Source organism: Sapajus apella, unplaced genomic scaffold (genome assembly GCF_009761245.1).
Source record: "Sapajus apella isolate SASKATOON/1434 unplaced genomic scaffold, GSC_monkey_1.0 scaffold119, whole genome shotgun sequence".
NCBI lineage: Eukaryota > Metazoa > Chordata > Mammalia > Primates > Cebidae > Sapajus > Sapajus apella.
The window spans coordinates 361,047-378,860 of record NW_022437059.1 but is presented as its reverse complement, the minus strand read 5'-3'; the positions used below and the strand labels follow the sequence as shown (position 1 = coordinate 378,860).

Here is a 17,814-nt window from a genome sequence, read left to right as displayed (position 1 = left end):
GTGGCTCATGCCTATAATCCCAGCACTTTGGGAGGCTGAGGAGGGAGTATCACTTGAGTCCAGGAGTTCAAGACCAGCCTGGACAACATAACAAGACACCATCTCTACAAAAAAAAAAAAAAAAAAAATAGGCATAATGGGGCATGCCTGTACTCCCAGCTACTAGGGAGAAAGGATTGCTTGGGCCCAGGATGTCATGGCTGCAGTGAGCCATGATTGAGCCACTGCACTGCAGCCTGTGTGACACAGTGAGACCCTGCCTTAAAAAAAAAAAAAAAAAAGAAGTCCAGGTGCAGTGGCTCACACCTGTAATTCCAACACTTTGGGAGGCCGAGGTGGGTGGATCACAAGGTTAGGAGTTCGAGACCAGCCTGGCCAAGATGGTGAAACCCTGTCTCTACTAAAACTACAAAAATTAGCTGGGCATTGTGGTGGGTGCCTGTGATCCCAGCTGCTCAGGAGGCTGAGGCAGAGAATTGCTTGAACCTGGAAGGCAAAGGTTGCAGTGAGCCGAGATCGTGCCACTGCACTCCAGCCTGGGCAACAGAGCGAGACTCCATCTCTTTTTTTTTTTTTTTTTCTTTTACTCTGCTTTAGGCTTTGTTTTTACTGCAAGAGAGACTCCATCTCGGCCAGGCGCGGTGGCTCACGCCTATAATCCTAGCACTTTGGGAGGCCAAGGTGGGTGGATCACCTGAGGTCAGGAGTTCAAGACCAGCCTGGCCATCTTGCTGAAACCCCATCTTTAAAAAAAAAAAAAAAAAGAGAGAGAGAGAGAGACTCCATCTCAGCAGCAAAAGAAAAAAGAAAAAGAAAAGAAACAGGGCATAAAACCTGTGATATCATTCTAGGGGCACAATTTCACACCGCAGGTTGCCTCTCACTGGCCCTGTACGCCTCCAATCCTGACACACAATTCCTGCTCATCTAACAAAGTCCTACTCAATCTCTTGGTTTGGAGTCCCCTTGAGGACAACAGGAAATGTTGGTATTCTTCTGGAGAATACCAATTTCTTTCTTTCTTTTTTTTTTTTTTTGAGACGGAGTTTCGCTCTTGTTACCCAGGCTGGAGTGCAATGGCGCAATCTCGGCTCACCGCAGCCTCCGCCTCCCAGATTCAGGCAATTCTCCTGCCTCAGCCTCCTGAGTAGCTGGGATTACAGGCACGCACCACCATGCCCAGCTAATTTTTTGTAGTTTTAGTAGAGACGGGGTTTCACCGTGTTGACCAGGATGGTCTCGATCTGTTGACCTCGTGATCCACCCGCCTCGGCCTCCCAAAGTGCTGAGATTACAGGCTTGAGCCACCGCGCCCGGCGAGAATACCAATTTCAACAGAAACACTTCCTTTAGCAATTGACTCAAAATCTCCCCTTTAGTCAGAATGAATTCCAGTAGGGAGATTGAACAGAGATGATGTGTCTTCACCAGACCATCCCTTGTCTGAGACTTTCTGATCCACAGTGAGATACGTGAGAGTTCCAGGGGTGAAATGATCTGTTATCACCACATTTTCCCAGGTTCTCTCTAGTTCTAGAGAAAAAAAGAAAAAAATCAATCTATACTAAATCCAGGAGATTTTCTTAACAGACTCACTTTGACATAGGTCACATTGGCGGATGTTTCCCATCGACTATATCGGGGGTAGGTGTCACATTTTGTCTTAATTCAGAGTCTGTTTCCTTCCCAAATGTCCAAAGTCCTCAAGTACTAGCCAGAGCATCAAGAGGCACTGTTTCTGAGGCAGTAAGTATTTACTGTTTTTTAAGAGGACACTATAATTAAAATGAACTCTTGTTCCTCAAAAAGACATAATTAAAAGAAAGAAAAAGCAAACCATAGGGTAGCAAATCACATGCTAACTAACCTCTGTCTGAGCACTTAGGACAGTGTCCAAGTCCTGTTCTGTTCATCTGTCTACACCAGCAGATTATAAACTCTTCTAAGCCAAGCAGTGTGTCTTACATCTTCCTGTATCCAGCAACTGGCATAGGGCTTCCAATAGTCTGTAATCAATAAATATTTTTTTGAACTTCAATAACTTGCACTAATAAAAGGTCTGAAGATGAGAAAGTGTGCAAGAGGGAGCTATTTGGCTGAAGCAGAGGGTACTAGGGATCACCAAAGTGAAGGGTCTTATCTACCAGATAAAGGAATTGGATTTAACGTCGTTGACAATGAGAAGCCACTGAATCTGTGTGTGTGTATGTTGTTGTTTTTTGAGATGGAGTTTTGCTTGGTTGCCCAGGCTGGAGTGCAATGGCTTGATCTCGGGCTCACCACAACCTCCACCTTCCAGGTTCAAGTGATTCTCCTGCCTCAGCCTCCCAAGTAGCTGGGATTACAGGCATGTGTCACCACACGTGGCTAATCTTGTATTTTTAGTAGAGATGAGGTTTCTCCATGTTGGTCAGGCTGGTTTCGAACTCCTGACCTCAGGTGATCTGTCCTGGGCCTCCCAAAGTGCTGGGATTGTAGGCATGAGCCACCCAGCCTGGCCTTTCTGTTTTGTTTAGAGACAGTTCTTGCTCTGTCACCCGAGCTGGAATGCAATGGTGCAATCATAGCTCACTGCAGCTTCAAACTCCTGGGCTCAAGCAATCCTCCCACCTCAGCCTACTGAGTAAACTGGGATTACAGGCATGCAGCACCATATCTGGCTACTTAAAAAAATTTTTTGGCCAGGTGCGGTGGCTCACGCCTGTAATCCTAGCACTTAGGGAGGCCAAGGTGGGCAGATTATGAGGTCAGTAGGGAGTTCAAGACCAGCCTGGCCAACATGGCAAAATCCTGTCTCTACTAAAAATACAAAAATTAGCCAGATATGGTGGCACGCGCCTGTAGTCTCAGCTACTTGGGAGGCTGAGGCAGGAGAATTGCTTGAACCCGGGAGACAGAGGTTGCAGTGAGCCAAGATCACACCATTGCACTCCAGCCTGGAGACTGACTCAAAAAAAAAAAATTTTTTTTTTTGTAGAGACAGGTCTTGCTTTGTCGCCAAGGTTGGTCTCGAACTTCCTAGCTTTAAGCAATCCTGCCTTCCAAGGTGCTGTGATTGCAGGTGTGAACCACCTTTGCCTGACTGGTTTTTTTTTTTTTTTTTTTTTGAGACAGAGGTTTTTTCTTGTTTTTCACCCTGGAGGGCAATGGCCTGATCTCGGCTCACCGCAACCTCCGCCTCCTGGGTTCAGGCAATTCTCCTGCCTCAGCCTCCCGAGTAGCTGGGATTACAGGCACGCGCCACCATGCCCAGCTAATTTTTTGTAGTTTTAGTAGAGACGGGGTTTTACCATGTTGACCAGGATGGTCTCGATCTCTTGACCTCGTGATCCACCCGCCTCGGCCTCCCAAAGTGCTGGGATTACAGGCGTGAGCCACTGCGCCCGGCCCTTGTTTTTTGTTTTTTTGAGGAGTGCTTGACATCTCATTTGCCTTTCATTATGGTTAGGACTATATGTCATCCTCCTTTAAGGCAGATACCATATCCTATTTTGCATCTCTTACAGTGACTATCGCAGTACTTGATACATAATAGTTGCTCAACAAAAGAATGCTAAAGGTACCAATGAAAGAACAAGTGGGCTGGGACCAGTGGCTCACGCCTATAATCCCAGCACTTTGGGAGGCCAATACAGGTGGATCACCTGATGTCAGGAGTTCAAGACCAGCCTGGCCAACATAGTGAAACCCTGTCTTTACTAAAAGTGTAGAAATTAGCCAGGTGTGGTGGCACATGCCTGTAATCCCAGCTACTCGGGAGGTTGAAGCAGGAGAATTGCTTAAACGAGGTTGCAGTGAGCTGAGATCATGCTACTTACTGCACTCCAGCCTGAGTGACAGAGCAATACTCTGTCAGAAAGAAAGAAAGAAAGAAGGAAGGAAGGAAGGAAGGAAGGAAGGAAGGAAGGAAGGAAGGAAGGGAAGGAAAGGAAGGAAGGAAGGAAGGAGGGAAGGAAGGAAGGAAGGAGAAAGAAAGAAAGAAAAAGAAAGAATAGGTGACTTGGATGGGATAGAGGAGGAAAAGGGTCAGTGTTTAAGTGGGAAACCCAAGGATAAAGACATTTCTCTTCTGGATCCAGAAGTGGCTACTTAGTAAGGCGTTTACAGTGTGTGCTGAAGATATATTCCTTTTGGGTGTAGCAGAGTCTGAGAAACAAGAATACCCACACTTTCTGTCTTTCTAGTCCTGGAGAAATGGCTCTAGAAAGCAATATTTGAGCAAAATAAGGTGGTTCATGCCTGTAATCCCAACACTTTGGGAGGCTGAGGTGGGTGGATCACTTGGGCCCAGGAGGTAGAGACCAGCCTGGGCAACATGGCAAAACCCCACCTCTAAAATAAAATAAAATAATAAAAAATTACCCAGGTGGCCAGGCATGGTGGCTCATGCCTGTAATCCCAGGACTTTGGGAGGCTGAGGAGGGCAGATCACAAGGTCAGGAGATCAAGATCATGCTGGCTAACAAGGTGAAACCCAGTCTCTACTAAAATACAAAAAATTAGCTGGGTGTGGTGGCACGCGCCTGTAGTCCCAGCTACTCCGGAGGCTGAGGTAGGGGAGTTGCTTGAACCCGGGAGGCAGAGGTTGCAGGGAGCCAAGATCAAGCCACGGCCCTCCAGCCTGCGTGACAGAGCGAGACTTCAGAGCGAGACTTCATCTCAAAAAAAAAACAAAAACCAACCAGCAATATTGATAGTTACCATTTACTGAGCACATACATGTGCTGAGTACTGTACTTAAGAGTTTTACATACAACATCTTATTTGATACACTAACCTTTTGTGAGTGCTATAATTATCTTGTTTTACAGATGTGGTAACCAATGCTTGTTCGAGGTGACCTAACCAGTAAGTGACAGATCTGGGATTGAATTCATGACTGCCTAACTTCACAGTTCATCCTCTGAACCTAAGGTCTACTGTTCAAAATGCTGTTTTGAGAAGTTTATCTGGCCGCTGACTAAAAAGTGCAGAGAGGCCAGGCGTGGTGGCTCAAGACCGTAATCCCAGCATTTTGGAAGGCTGAGCGTGGTGATCACCTGAGGTCAGGAGTTCAAGACCAGCCTGGACAACATGGTGAAACCCCATCTCTACTAAAAGTACAAGAAATTAGCCAGGCGTGGTGGCACGCACCTATAATCCCAGTTACTGGGGAGGCTGAGGCAGGAGAATCGCCTGAACCCAAGAGGCGGCGGTTGCAGTGAACCGAGATTGCGCCACTGCACTCGAGCCTGTACAGAGCAAGACCCTGTCTCAAAAATAAAATAAAATAAAAATAAAAAGTGCAGAGAAAGAACTAAGACAGAAAGACTACTAGAGTAAAATCCACATTAAGTAACCAGCAAGTACTAAAGCAGTTATAGTAGGAATGGAGAACAAAAGATCTGCTTTTCTGGCACTTCAAAGGGCTTCTAAATAAAGCTCAAGACTCGGTGACCTGCTGGATGTAGGGAATGTCTACGTGTCTCGTCTGAGAATAGAAAAAATACTGGTTGGAATAGCTTTTCTCTAATTCCTAGTTCGACAGTACTAGTTGACATTTTACATAGATGATCCAAATTTCTAGGTTTGCTAGTTTCTCAAAGCACCCAATCAGGTGCAGGTCACATATAGTAGTGAAAAATCAGCTTGAAAAGCCCCCCCAAAGAGGGCCGAACAAGACAAGCGTGGAGAACGAACAAAACCTCTTAGGTTTTTCCCACAAAGGGAAAGGGTTTCTCCAAGAACTACAACTCCCACAAGGCATTGGGCGGAATATCCTGGTTTCCAACCAGTGCTTGTTTCCGGTCTTTCCGTCGCTGACGGTCTTTTCCGGTTTTTGTGGCGCCGGAAAAGCATTGCAGATGCTAATGGTGAGTCCGGAGGCTTAGGGCGTCCGAGCGGGAGAGGCGAGCCCCTCGTGTCCGCGCATCATTCAGTGGCTGGGGGTTAGCTCGGGGAGGGCGGGGAGAGCAGAGGACGCGCTGGGTGGAGGACGTGTAACCTTGACAAGCGGGAGGGGGACCGAGCTGACTGACCCCCCCCTCGCCCGAGGGACCCAGAAAGGGATGTGACGGGCGAGGACGAATGGGCTCTCAGGGGATGGACTGGAGAGTGGGGTACAAGCATGTGAGGAGGACCCTGCGAGTCCGCCGTGGGATCCCAGAGGCCCTGTAGCCAAGGAGGAGAGGACCAGAGGGAGGACTGCAGCTGTGGACACTCCTGTGTGAGGGAAGGCTACAGGCTCCTGCAGGTCCAAGATCGGCGGAAATCAGGCACCCCAAGGAAAGCCCTATTCTGTACACCAGCCATTGGGCATCCCGGGGCTTCTGACAGGAAGAGGGCAGTAGATGTACTGGTGCTTGGACCGGTTTTTCGAGGGCTGCAGGGTAAAGATGGTAGGAGATTCTGGAGAACGGGTCTGCTCGGTGGCTTATGGACCACTCTGTGGAAGGGGCTGCTGCCGCTCTGGTAGCATCGAAGGAGCTTTCTACGGGAGCGCTGTCAGGAGAATTTTGGTGACTTTTACATACTTGGTTTGATAACTCACTTTACTTTTTTCTCTAAAGATGAGGCTGCTGGCATTTGTGGTGTTGGCTCTATTTGCTGTCACTCAAGCAGAGGAGGGAGCCAGGCTTTTGGCTTCCAAGTCACTGCTGAACAGATATGCCGTGGAGGGGCGAGACCTAACCTTGCAGTACAACATTTACAATGTCGGCTCAAGGTAAGGAGACCCTGGAGTTACCAGATTAAGCCTATTTCTGGATTCTTAGTTCTCAGAAGGGAATAGGGAACATATTGATGAGTAGTGATTTCCCTTTGGGACACTTCCAGCATCAGATATATTGAGTGAATGAATATACTGTGGGACCTACTTTAAAGGAGGACATTCTTACCTAAGCTACAAGAAACCATCTTTCACGTTTTGCATTGGAAGAATTTTAAAGTACGAAAGTAGCATGAATTGTGGAGAAACAAAGAGAGGAAGATAGAGGCACAGAAAATACATAATTCCGTGTTTCCTCAGGAGTTTAAAGTGTAATCTTCCTGCTGGGCATGGTGGCTCATGCCTGTAATTCCACCACTTGGGGAGGCTGAGGCAGGAGGGTCACCAGATGTCAGGAGTTCGAGACCAGCCTGGCCAAAATGGTGAAACACCGTCTCTACTAAAAATATAAAAATTAGCAGGGCATGGCGGCGGGTGCCTGTAATCCCAACTACTTGGGAAGCTGAGGCAAGAGAATTGCTTGAACCCGGAAGGCAGAGATTGCAGTAAGCCAAGATCATGCCACTGCACTCCAGCCTAGGCGACAAGACTGAGACTCGGTCTCAAAAAAAAAAAAAAAAAAAAGGCTGGGTTCAGTGGCTCACACCAGTAATCCCAGCACTTTGGGAGGCTGAGACAGGTCAGGAGTTTGAGACCAGCCTGGCCAACAAGGTGAAACCCTGTCTGTACTAAAAATACAAACATTAGCTGGGTATGTTGGCACGTTCCCGTAGTCCTATCTACTCAGGAGGCTGAGGCTGGAGAATTGCTTGTACCCGTGAGGAGGGGGTTGCAGTGAACCAAGACCATGCCGTTGCATTCCAGCCTGGGTGACAGAGTGAGACTTCATCTCAAAAAAAAAACCAAAAACTGTGTCATCTTCCTTCTTTCATTAGCCTAGAGCATTTTTGTTGACTTTCTTTTATTCCCTTTAACTTTCTCCTCTGCATTCACTGTGTTCTTCTCCCTTCCTCCACACACACAGGCATGTTCATGAAGAGAAATTGAGGCAAGGATGAACTTGGACCCATTGCCTCCTGAATACTTGATTATTTTGGTGCTTCTGAGCAATAGAATCCAGACCTTGACCTGGATTCTTCGATGAAACAGAACCAAGTTACTATATGACTCTTTTGCAGTTCTGATTTTTTTTGGAGAAGCAGGCAGGTTTGATTGTTTATTGCTTTAATTTAATTTTATTATTATTATTTTTTTTTAGATGGAGTCTCTGTCATCCAGGTGGGAGTGCTATGGTGCAGTCTTGGCTCACTGCAACCTCTGCCTTCCAGGTTCAAGTGATCCTCCTGCCTCAGCCTCCCAAGTAGCTGGAATTACAGGCGTATGCTACCATGCCTGGCTAATTTTTGTATTTTTAGTAGAGACAGGGTTTCACCATGTTGGTCAGACTGGTCTCAAACTCCTGACTTCAACAGATCTGCCCACCTTGGCTCCCAAAGTGCTAGAATTACAGGTGTGAGCCACTATGCCCGGCCTATTGCTTTAATTTTATGTCCATTACTTACTAACCCTTTTTGTTTCCTTCATTTTCTAGTGCTGCATTAGATGTGGAACTATCTGATGATTCCTTCCCTCCAGAAGACTTTGGCATTGTGTCTGGAATGCTCAATGTCAAATGGGACCGGATTGCCCCGTATCCTCTTGGCACTGGGTGATGAAGGGTTGGGGAGCAGGGAGAGCCTTGCCTACAAAGCACCAGGGGTACTACAAATAGGCTGGATGTGTGTGGCTGTCTTCCTGTCATCTCTCTGGATAAGATGGAGCAAGAGAGGTTGGTGTAAATTGTGTGAGAGTGATTTAGAGTAGAGCTGAAGAAGGAGGATCCTGAGGTTCAGATTATAAGACCCTGAAACAGGCTGGGCGTGGTGGCTCACACCTGTAATCCCAGCACTTTGGAAGGCTGAGGTGGGCGGATCATGAGGTCAAGAGGTTGAGACCATCCTGGCCAACATGGTGAAACCCCATCTCTACTAAAAATACAAAAATTAGCTGGGCATGGTGGTGCGTGCCTATATATAGTCCTAGCTATTTGGGAGGCTGAGGCAAGAGAATCACTTGAACCCAGGAGGCGGATTCAAACATTTTGAATCCGTCTCAAAAAAATAAAAAGACCCTGAAACATACCTTATTGGGAGGATATAGATACTTAATTAAAAGAAATTTATGCCAGGCACAGTGGCTCATACCTGTAATCCCAGCACTTAGGGAGGCTGAGGCAGGTGGATCACAAGGTCAGGAGTTCAAGACCAGTCTGGCCAAGATGGTAAAACCATCTACTAAAAATATAAAATTTAGCCAGGCGAGGTGGCGGGCACCTATAATCCAGCTACTGTGGAGGCTGAGGCAGGAGAATCATTTGAACCCGGGAGACAGAGGTTGCAGTGAGCTGAGATCGTGCCACTGCACTCTAGCCTGGGTGACAGAACAAGACTCCGTCTCAAAAAAAAAAAAAAAAAAAAAAAGAAAGAAAGAAATTAAGTGGGATGCTAGCATGAATGACCTGGGGTGACCTTTTAAAGTCTCTTATTCAGTGAGCCTCTTATTCTAATCTCCCAATTATTTCCTGAGTATTGAATTAGATGGTATTTTTCTCCTTGTGAATTTAAGCCAGGTGTGATGTCACATGCCTATAGTCCCAGCTACTTGGGAGGCATAGGTGAGAGGATTGCTGGGGCTTTGGCATTCAAGGCTGCGGTGAGCTATGATAGTGCTGCTGTACTCCAGACTTGGTGATAAAGTGAGACCTAGTCTCCTAAACAAATAATAATTGTATTAGTCCATTCTCAGTTTGCCATAAAGAACAACCTGGGACTGGGTAATTTTTTTTTTTTTTTTAATCAGAGCTATCAGTATTATTAACTTTAAGGGACTGGGTAATTTTAAAGAAAAGAGGTTTAATTGGCTCACAGTTCTGCAGGCTGTACAGCAAGCATGGCTGAGGAGGCCTCAGGAAACTTACAATGGCAGAAGGCAAGGGGAAACAGGCACATCTTACGTGTCTGAAGCAGGAGAAAAAGAGTAAACGGGGAGGTGCTACACACTTTTAAACAATCAGATCTTGTGAGAACTCACATCATGAGGGCAGCAAGAGAGAAATCTGCCCCCGTGATCCAGTCACCTCCCACCAGGCCCCTCCTGCAACACAGGGGATTACAGTTTGACGTGAGATTTGGGCAGGGACACAGATCCAAATCATATCAATCAATCAATAAATACATATTTGGGTTTCTTGGTGAGGGTAAATAGTGGTCTTTGTATTTTTTGTTTGTTTGTTTGTTTTTTTCTGAGAGGGAGTCTTGCTCTGTCACCAGGCTGGGGTGCAGTGGCGCGATCTTGGCTCACTGCATCCTCTGCCTCCCGGGTTCAAGCAGTTCTCCTGCCTCAGCCTCCCATGTAACTGGGATTATGGGCACACGCGACCATGCCCAGCTAATTTTTGTATTTTTAGTAGAGACAAGGTTTCACCATTTTGATCAGGCTGGCCTTGAACTACTGACCTTGTGATCCACCCGCCTCAGTCTCCCAAAAGTGCTGGGATTACAGACATGAGCTACTGCGCCTGGCCTTGTTTTTGTTTTTATTTTATTTTTTTTACATGTTCAAGAATTTCCTTCAATTATAGTTACTGGAAGATTTTCTATGAGCTTAAGTGACTTGATGTATTTTTTCTTTTTTTGAGATGAAGTCTCGCTCTTCTTGCTCAGGCTGGAGTGCAGTGGTGCGATCTCGGCTCACTGCAACCTCTGCCTCCTGGGTTCAAGCGATTCTCCTGCCTCAGCCTCCTGAGTAGCTGGGACTACAGCCACATACCACCACACCTAGCTAATTTTTGTATTTTTAGTAGAGATGGGGTTTCACCATGTTGGCCAGGATGGTCTCAATCTCTTGACCTCGTGATCTGCCCGCCTCAGCCTTCCAAAGTGCTGGAATTACAGCCGTGAGCCACCATGCCTGACCTGACTATAATTTCTTTTAACTAACAAAAGAAGAGCTGGTTAAATGATTTTATATATATATATATATATATACACACACACATACATTTTTTTTTTTTTTTTTTTTTTTTTGAGACAGAATCTTGCTCTGTCACCTAGGCTGGAGGCTGGAGTGCAGTGGTGCAATATCGGCTCACTGCAATCTCTGCTTCCCGGGTTCAAGTCATTCTCCTGCCTCTGCCTCCTGAGTAGCTAGGACTGACTACAGGCGCATGCCACCACACCCAGCTAATTTTTGTATATAGTAAAGACAGGATTTCACCATATTGGCCAGGCTAGTCTTGAACGCCTAACCTTGTGATCTGCCTGCCTCAGCCTCCCAGAATGCTGGGATTGCAAGCGTGAGGCACCGCACCTGGCCCATGACTATAATTTTTTATCCATAACATATATTGCTTTGGAAGTTTACTTCAAAAACCATGACACCAAATATAACATGGGCCCCTTAAAATTTACCTGGAAAGACAACCTGTAATACCATAAACTTCAAACTTAAAATAGAAGTTTAGGCCAGGTATGGTGGCTCATGCCTGTAATCCCAGCACTTTCGGAGGCCAAGGCAGGAGGATCACTTGAACCCAAGAGTTTGAGACCAGCCTGGGCAACAAGGTGAGACCCCATCTCTCTCTCTCTCTCTCTCTCTCTCTCTCTTTAATATTAAAGTAAATTTTAAAAAGAAGCCTATATTTTTTCATTCCTGCATGAGTTCAGCACTTATTGGCAACTGTTTTGTTAATGGTGCGTTTAGTCCACAGGTTGAAAGGCTGCTACAACCTTAGCTTCATCTCTTTCCCTTCCTTAACTCTTTGGCCAGTGCTAGCAATGTCTCCCACACCGTGGTCCTGCGCCCTCTCAAGGCTGGTTATTTCAACTTTACCTCAGCAACAATTACTTACCTGGCCCAGGAGGATGGGCCCGTTGTGGTGAGTTGCCCAAACTCTTAGCTGGATGGAATTTGGATCTGCCTTCCCTTAAAATCACTTGTGGTGGGGATGGGAGGGGAATGAAGAGAGGTTGGTTAATAGATACAAAAATACAGTTAGGACTGGGCGCAGTGGCTCACGCCTGTAATCCAGCACTTTGGGAGGCCAAGGCGGGCAGATCACCCAAGGTCAGGAGTTCGAGACCAGCCTGGCCAACGTGGAGAAACTCCATCTCTACTCTAAATACAAAAATTAGCTGGACGTGGTGGCAGGCGCTTGTAATCCCAGCTACTTGGGAGGCTGAGGCAGGAGAATCACTTGAGCCCAGGAAGCAGAGGTTGCAGTGAGCTGAGATCGCACCACTGCACTCCAGCCTAGGGGACAGAGTGAGACTCCGTCTCAAAAAAAAATACAGCTAGAAGGAATAAGACCTAGTGTTCGATAGTTCAGTAGGGTGACTATAGTTAATGGTAATCTAATGTATATTTCAAAATAGCCAGATGAGAAGCATTTGAACAGTTCCATCATAAAGTAAAGACAGGGCAGGGCATGGTAGCTCACGCCTGTAATCCTAGTACTTTAGGAGGCTTGAGGCAGGTGGATTGCTTGAGCCCAGTAGTTGGAGACCAGCTTGGGCAATATGGTGAGACCCCCATTTTAAATAATTAACTGGGCATGGTGCATGCCCCTGTGATCCCAGCTACTCAAGACGTTGACGTGGGAGGACTGCTTGAGCCTGGGAGACTGAGGCTGCAGTGACCCAAAATGGGGCCACGGCACCCCAGCCGGGGAAAAAAAGAGAAACCTCACTTCAAAAAAAAAAAAAAAAAAAAAGATAAGTGTTTAAGGTGATGGGTATCCATGTAAAAAGTATAGATCCTAAAACAAAATCTCTTACAAAAAATTTCCACAGTAGCTACTAAATTCTGAGGGAGATAACGTTAACCAGACACTTGGTATTGTCCTAAGGAAGTATGTTCAAATTAAAGTTCTGGACTAGAGTGACTGAAATGGATGGGGGACATGTACCATATCCTTCGCCTCCTCTTCATTCCTTCTGCCTTCCTTTTCATCTGGAATGTGTCATTTGCTTGCCTACTGATGTCCTTGCCTTTCCAATGTGTCTTCTCTGCCACTGTCAGATTCTTCCCAGCCTCCACTGTTACTGCTTAGATTGCTCCTGTTTATGGCATCAAGGCTGAGCTTTTCTGCCTCTCACTGCACCCCTCCAATAGTCTAGCTATTCTCTGCCTCCAGCCTTCTCTCCCACTCTGCCCATATAGACTCTACATCCTAATTAGGCCAAGCTCCTTCCCACACCTTCTCCCCCACCTTAGTCCTTACCGTCTCCTCTGTGCCTTTGTTCTGTTTGAAGTACTCTTTTCCCTCCACTCCATTACATCTGAAGCCTTCTCAAGACCCAGCTTTGAGTAGTGTCTCCTTGTTTTCGGTTTTCAATTCATATTGCTCTTTGCTATTCTTTTTTTTTTTTTTTTTGAAACAGAGTCTCGTTCTGTTGCCCAGGCTGGAGTGGCAGTGGTGTGATCTCAGCTCACTGCAACCTCTGCTTCCCAGGCTCAAACGATTCTCCTGCCTCAGCCTCCCGAGTAATTGGGACAACAGCTAATTTTTTATAGTTTTAGTAGAGATAGGGTTTCACCGTGTTGGCCAGGCTGGTCTTGAACTCTTGACCTCATTATCCTCCCACCTCAGCCTCCCAAAGTCCTGGGATTACAGGTGTGAGCCACCTCGCCTGACCGCTATTCGTTCTTTCATAAACATGCATTGACTGCATCTAAACTTCTGTAGCACTTACAGTCTGTGTACTTGAACATTTAATCACTGTCTTCAGTAGTTTGTTTCTTATGTAGAGATCTTCCATCTTCCCACCCAACACCTGCCAATTTAATTATAAACTCCTTGAGGCCAGTGACTGTCTTAGATTTCTGTTTCCCATATATGATAGAAACTCAGTAGTTAACAGTGTTTTGACTGATTGATGTAAAGGTCAACAGACTTTTAGGAAGCCCCTGAAATGTGCCAGACTCTGGGGAACACCAAGAGTATTAAGATACTGTCCAGGCCCTCAAAAAGCTTAAGTCATAAATGTATAAATTTATGAAGCTAAAATGTATAATCTCCATACAAGTAGGGCTGTAGGCTAATTAGTACACAGTAGGGAAGGGACTTAACACAGTCAACCATAGAACGGAAAGAACTAATACTCAATGCACCTTCCACATTTTCTTTTTTCATAAACTACATGGAACCATATTCTTCTAAACCTAGCTGTGTTTTCACATCCTGTATCATTTTTGCTTTCAGAACCAACCTCAGGACTCTCTGGTTCTACCTGGTAGTTGATGGGTTAATGAACATGAAAACAAAGGCTCAGCTGCCACTTTAGAATAAAGTTGTTTGCAGCGTGCTCCAAACTCTTGGCCTCCTCTCCAAGGCAAAGGAATGTGGGCCAGACTCAGCCTCTCCTCTAGTAATGTACATTTGGGTAGGGCTTTGTACTTCACTGTATGCTTCTGCTATTTCATTTGAGCCTCACATTAACTGTGTGAAGTAGAGTATGTTTGCTGGAGGAATAAGTAAATGAGTAGCAAGGGTAAGTCATTCCATTGCACACCCTGCCCTGTAGAGGGGCCAGTGGTGGTGAGCAACTTCACTCTTTCCAGAGTCTGAGGCTCAGACAGAAGAATTTGGCTTTAATTTCAGTTGCATACCTGGCCTACCCTGTTTACTAAATGTTCACCAAGGGGTATTTTTCAGGTCTTCTGGCTCCTGTGTACTCCTCTTTATAACACGCTAAGAGAATCATCCAACTCTTTCTAGCCAAAAGCTTTCCCTCATCTTCTTGAAGTTCTCCTGGGCCTTTGAGAACTAAGAATCTAATGCATAGAATTGGGTTGCTTGGGACCACCCTTTTTCAGATTAGATGAGTTGGAGATTTGCCTTAATGTCCTTCTTTTCTGCTTTTCAGATTGGCTCTACCAGTGCACCTGGACAGGGAGGAATCCTGGCTCAGCGGGAGTTCGACCGGCGATTCTCCCCCCATTTTGTAAGCTTTGCAGTGTTCTCTCTTATCAGTCCCTTGGTGTGAGAATGCCCTTTACATTCTGGACCCCCCTGGCTTCCATAGACTTGTTTTGTTTGTTGGTTCTTGCCCTGTCTGTCTGTTTTTTGGTGTCTGATATAGATAGTATCAAATAGATTGATTTAGCCATGTCCAGAGATTTTTGGCAATGAGATCACAGTTGCCAAAACCATAAAACTGACTTGAGTAGAGTCCCATCTTTGAGTACAGACCCATCTTAGACTCCTGGGTCTATTTTGAGGTTTAAAAAATATCTGGTTAGATTCAGAGGGTCATAGATCATTGAGTAGGTGAAGTGGGAACTTTATTGTGGTCTAGTCCAGGAAAGAATTTTTTGAAGATTTGCCTGGCCGGGCGCGGTGGCTCACGCCTATAATCCCAGCACTTTGGGAGGCTGAGGCGGGTGGATCACAAGGTCGAGAGATCGAGACCATCCTGGTCAACATGGTGAAACCCCGTCTCTACTAAAAATACAAAACATTAGCTGGTCATGGTGGCGCGTGCCTGTAATCCCAGCTACTCAGGAGGCTGAGGCAGGAGAATTGCCTGAACCCAGGAGGCGGAGGTTGCGGTGAGCCGAGATCGTGCCATTGCACTCCAGCCTGGGTAACAAGAGCAAAACTCCGTCTCAAAAAAAAAAAAAAAAAAAAAAAAAAAAAGAAGATTTGCCTAAAGTACTGAATGCAGGAATTCATTCAGTGAATAAGTATGATGTTCCAAATTATATGCTCATTCTATGCTCTGCTTTGGAGAAACAATGATGAATAAGACACAGTCCCTTCCATTAAAGATCTTACAGGCTGGCTGGGCACCATGGCTCACGCCTGTAATCCCAGCACTTTGGGAGACAGAGGCGAGAGTACTACTCAAGGCCAAGAGTTCGAGGCTGCAGTGAGCCATGATCACACCACTGCCCTCTAGCCTGGGTGATAAAGCAAGAACCTGTCTCTAAAAATAACAAGATGTGGGAGTTGCGGTGGCTCGGGCCAGTTGTCCTGGCACATGAGGAGGCGAGGCTACGTGTTCAAGGCCAGCCTGGGCAACATAGAAACCTCTCATCAATTAAAATAAAAATTTTTTTTTTTTTTTTTGAGGCAGAGTTTCACTCTTGTTACCCAGACTGGAGTGCAATGGCGTGATCTCGGCTCACCGCAACCTCCGCCTCCTGGGTTCGGGCAATTCTCCTGCCTCAGCCTCCTGAGAAGCTGGGATTACAGGCACGCGCCACTATGCCCAGCTAATTTTTTGTAGTTTTAGTAGAGACGGGGTTTCACCATGTTGACCAGGATGGTCTTGATCTCTTGACCTCGTGATCCACCCGCCTCGGCCACCCAAAGTGCTGGGATTACAGGCGTGAGCCTGAAATAAAATTTAAAAGTTAAAAAATAAATAAATAACAAGATCTTAGACTGGGCGTGGTGGCTCACGCCTATAATCCCAGCACTTTGGGAGGCTGAGGTGGGCAGATCACGTGAGGTCAGGAGTTCGAGACCAGCCTGACCAACATGGAGAAACCCCATCTCTACTAAAAAAATACAAAATTAGCCAGGTGTGGTGGCACATGCCTGTAAATCCCAGCTACTCAAGAGGCTGAGGCAGAATTGCTTGAACCCAAGAGGCGTAGGTTGCGATGAGCCGAGATTGCGCCATTGCACTCTAGCCTAGGCAACAAGAGCAAAACTCCACCTCAAAACAAACAAACAAACAAAAAACCCAAGATCTCATGGGCTCATAGAGGACTCAAAACAGGTAAATGGGGAAAATGCTATGATAGAGGTTATATGCCAGGTGCTGGAGGAACATGCAGCAGGAACATCTAAAGAGAGGAGGCTGGCCGGGCGCGGTGGCTCAAGCCTGTAATCCCAGCACTTTGGGAGGCCGAGGCGGGTGGATCACGAGGTCAAGAGATCAAGACCATCCTGGTCAACATGGTGAAACCCCGTCTCTACTAAAAATACAAAAAATTAGCTGGGCATGGTGGTGCGTGCCTGTAGTCCCAGCTGCTCAGGAGGCTGAGGCAGGAGAATTGCTTGAACCCAGGAGGCGGAGGTTGCGGTGAGCCGAGATCGCGCCATTGCACTCCAGCCTGGGTAAAAAGAGCGAAACTCCGTCTCAAAAAAAAAAAAAAAAAAAAAAAAAAAGAGAGGAGGCTTTCTGGAGGAGGTAAGGAAGGGCAAGCACTTGAGGAGAGCAGCCAAGATTGAGAAAAGAATGGTGTGACTCAGGAATGGCAAGTAGTTTATCAAGGCTGAAGGGCAGAATGTGAGGTGGAGGAATGGAAACGAGGGGGCCTGACACGCAAACAAGGGCTACATCATAGGAGGCTTGACTATCAGGGGTAGGACCAGGGGGGCATCTCCATTCTTCAAGATTGTCTGGAACAGAAGCTTCTCTTCGAGTCTGGTTTGGATCAAGTGAGTCCTTTGGCTTCACAGCTTGAAAGATTGGTCTTTAGCGAGCCATTCTATATCAGGATTGGTCAGTGAGGAACCTTCCTGGCCAAAGTTCTGCTTAAAATTTGTGCTGAGTTGGCAGGGCATGGTGGCTCACACCTGTAATCCCCGCACTTTGGGAGGCCGAGGCGGGCGGATCACAAGGTCAGGAGATCGAGATCATCCTGGTTAACACGATGAAACCACGTCTCTACTAAAAATACAAAAAATTAGCCGGGTGCTGTGGCACGCACCTGTAATCCCAGCTACTTGGGAGGCTGAAACAGGAGAATCACTTGAACCTGGGAGGCAGAGGTTGCGGAAAGCCGAGACCACACCACTGCAGAGGGAGACTCCAGCTCAAAAAAAAAAAAAAAATTGTGCTGAGTTAGGCCTGGTGGCGGGCACCTGTAATCTTTGCTACTTGGATGGCTGGAAAATCACCTGGGCCCAGGAGTTTGAGGCTGCAGTGAGCTATGATTGTGCCACTGCATTCCAACCTGAGTATCCGAGTAAGACCCTATCTCTAAAAAAAATTAAAATTGGGCCGGGCGCGGTGGCTCACGCCTGTAATCCCAGCACTTTGGGAGGCCGAGGC

The 17,814-nt window shown here is 46.5% G+C and overlaps 1 protein-coding gene across 7 annotated transcripts in view; it reads left to right on the top strand.

The window, feature by feature from the left end:
• The window catches only part of SSR2 (signal sequence receptor subunit 2), a 20,524-nt gene that overhangs the window by 1,126 nt on the left and 1,584 nt on the right, over positions 1–17,814 (top strand). Inside the window, exons 2-6 of one of the 7 annotated variants that reach the window (XM_032260602.1) lie at positions 381–383; positions 6,549–6,703; positions 8,298–8,396; positions 11,573–11,681; positions 14,671–14,748. In XM_032260602.1, the coding sequence (XP_032116493.1) occupies positions 381–383; positions 6,549–6,703; positions 8,298–8,396; positions 11,573–11,681; positions 14,671–14,748 (444 nt within the window). The other 6 variants (XM_032260601.1, XM_032260605.1, XM_032260604.1 and 3 more) reach the window with 6 other exon arrangements.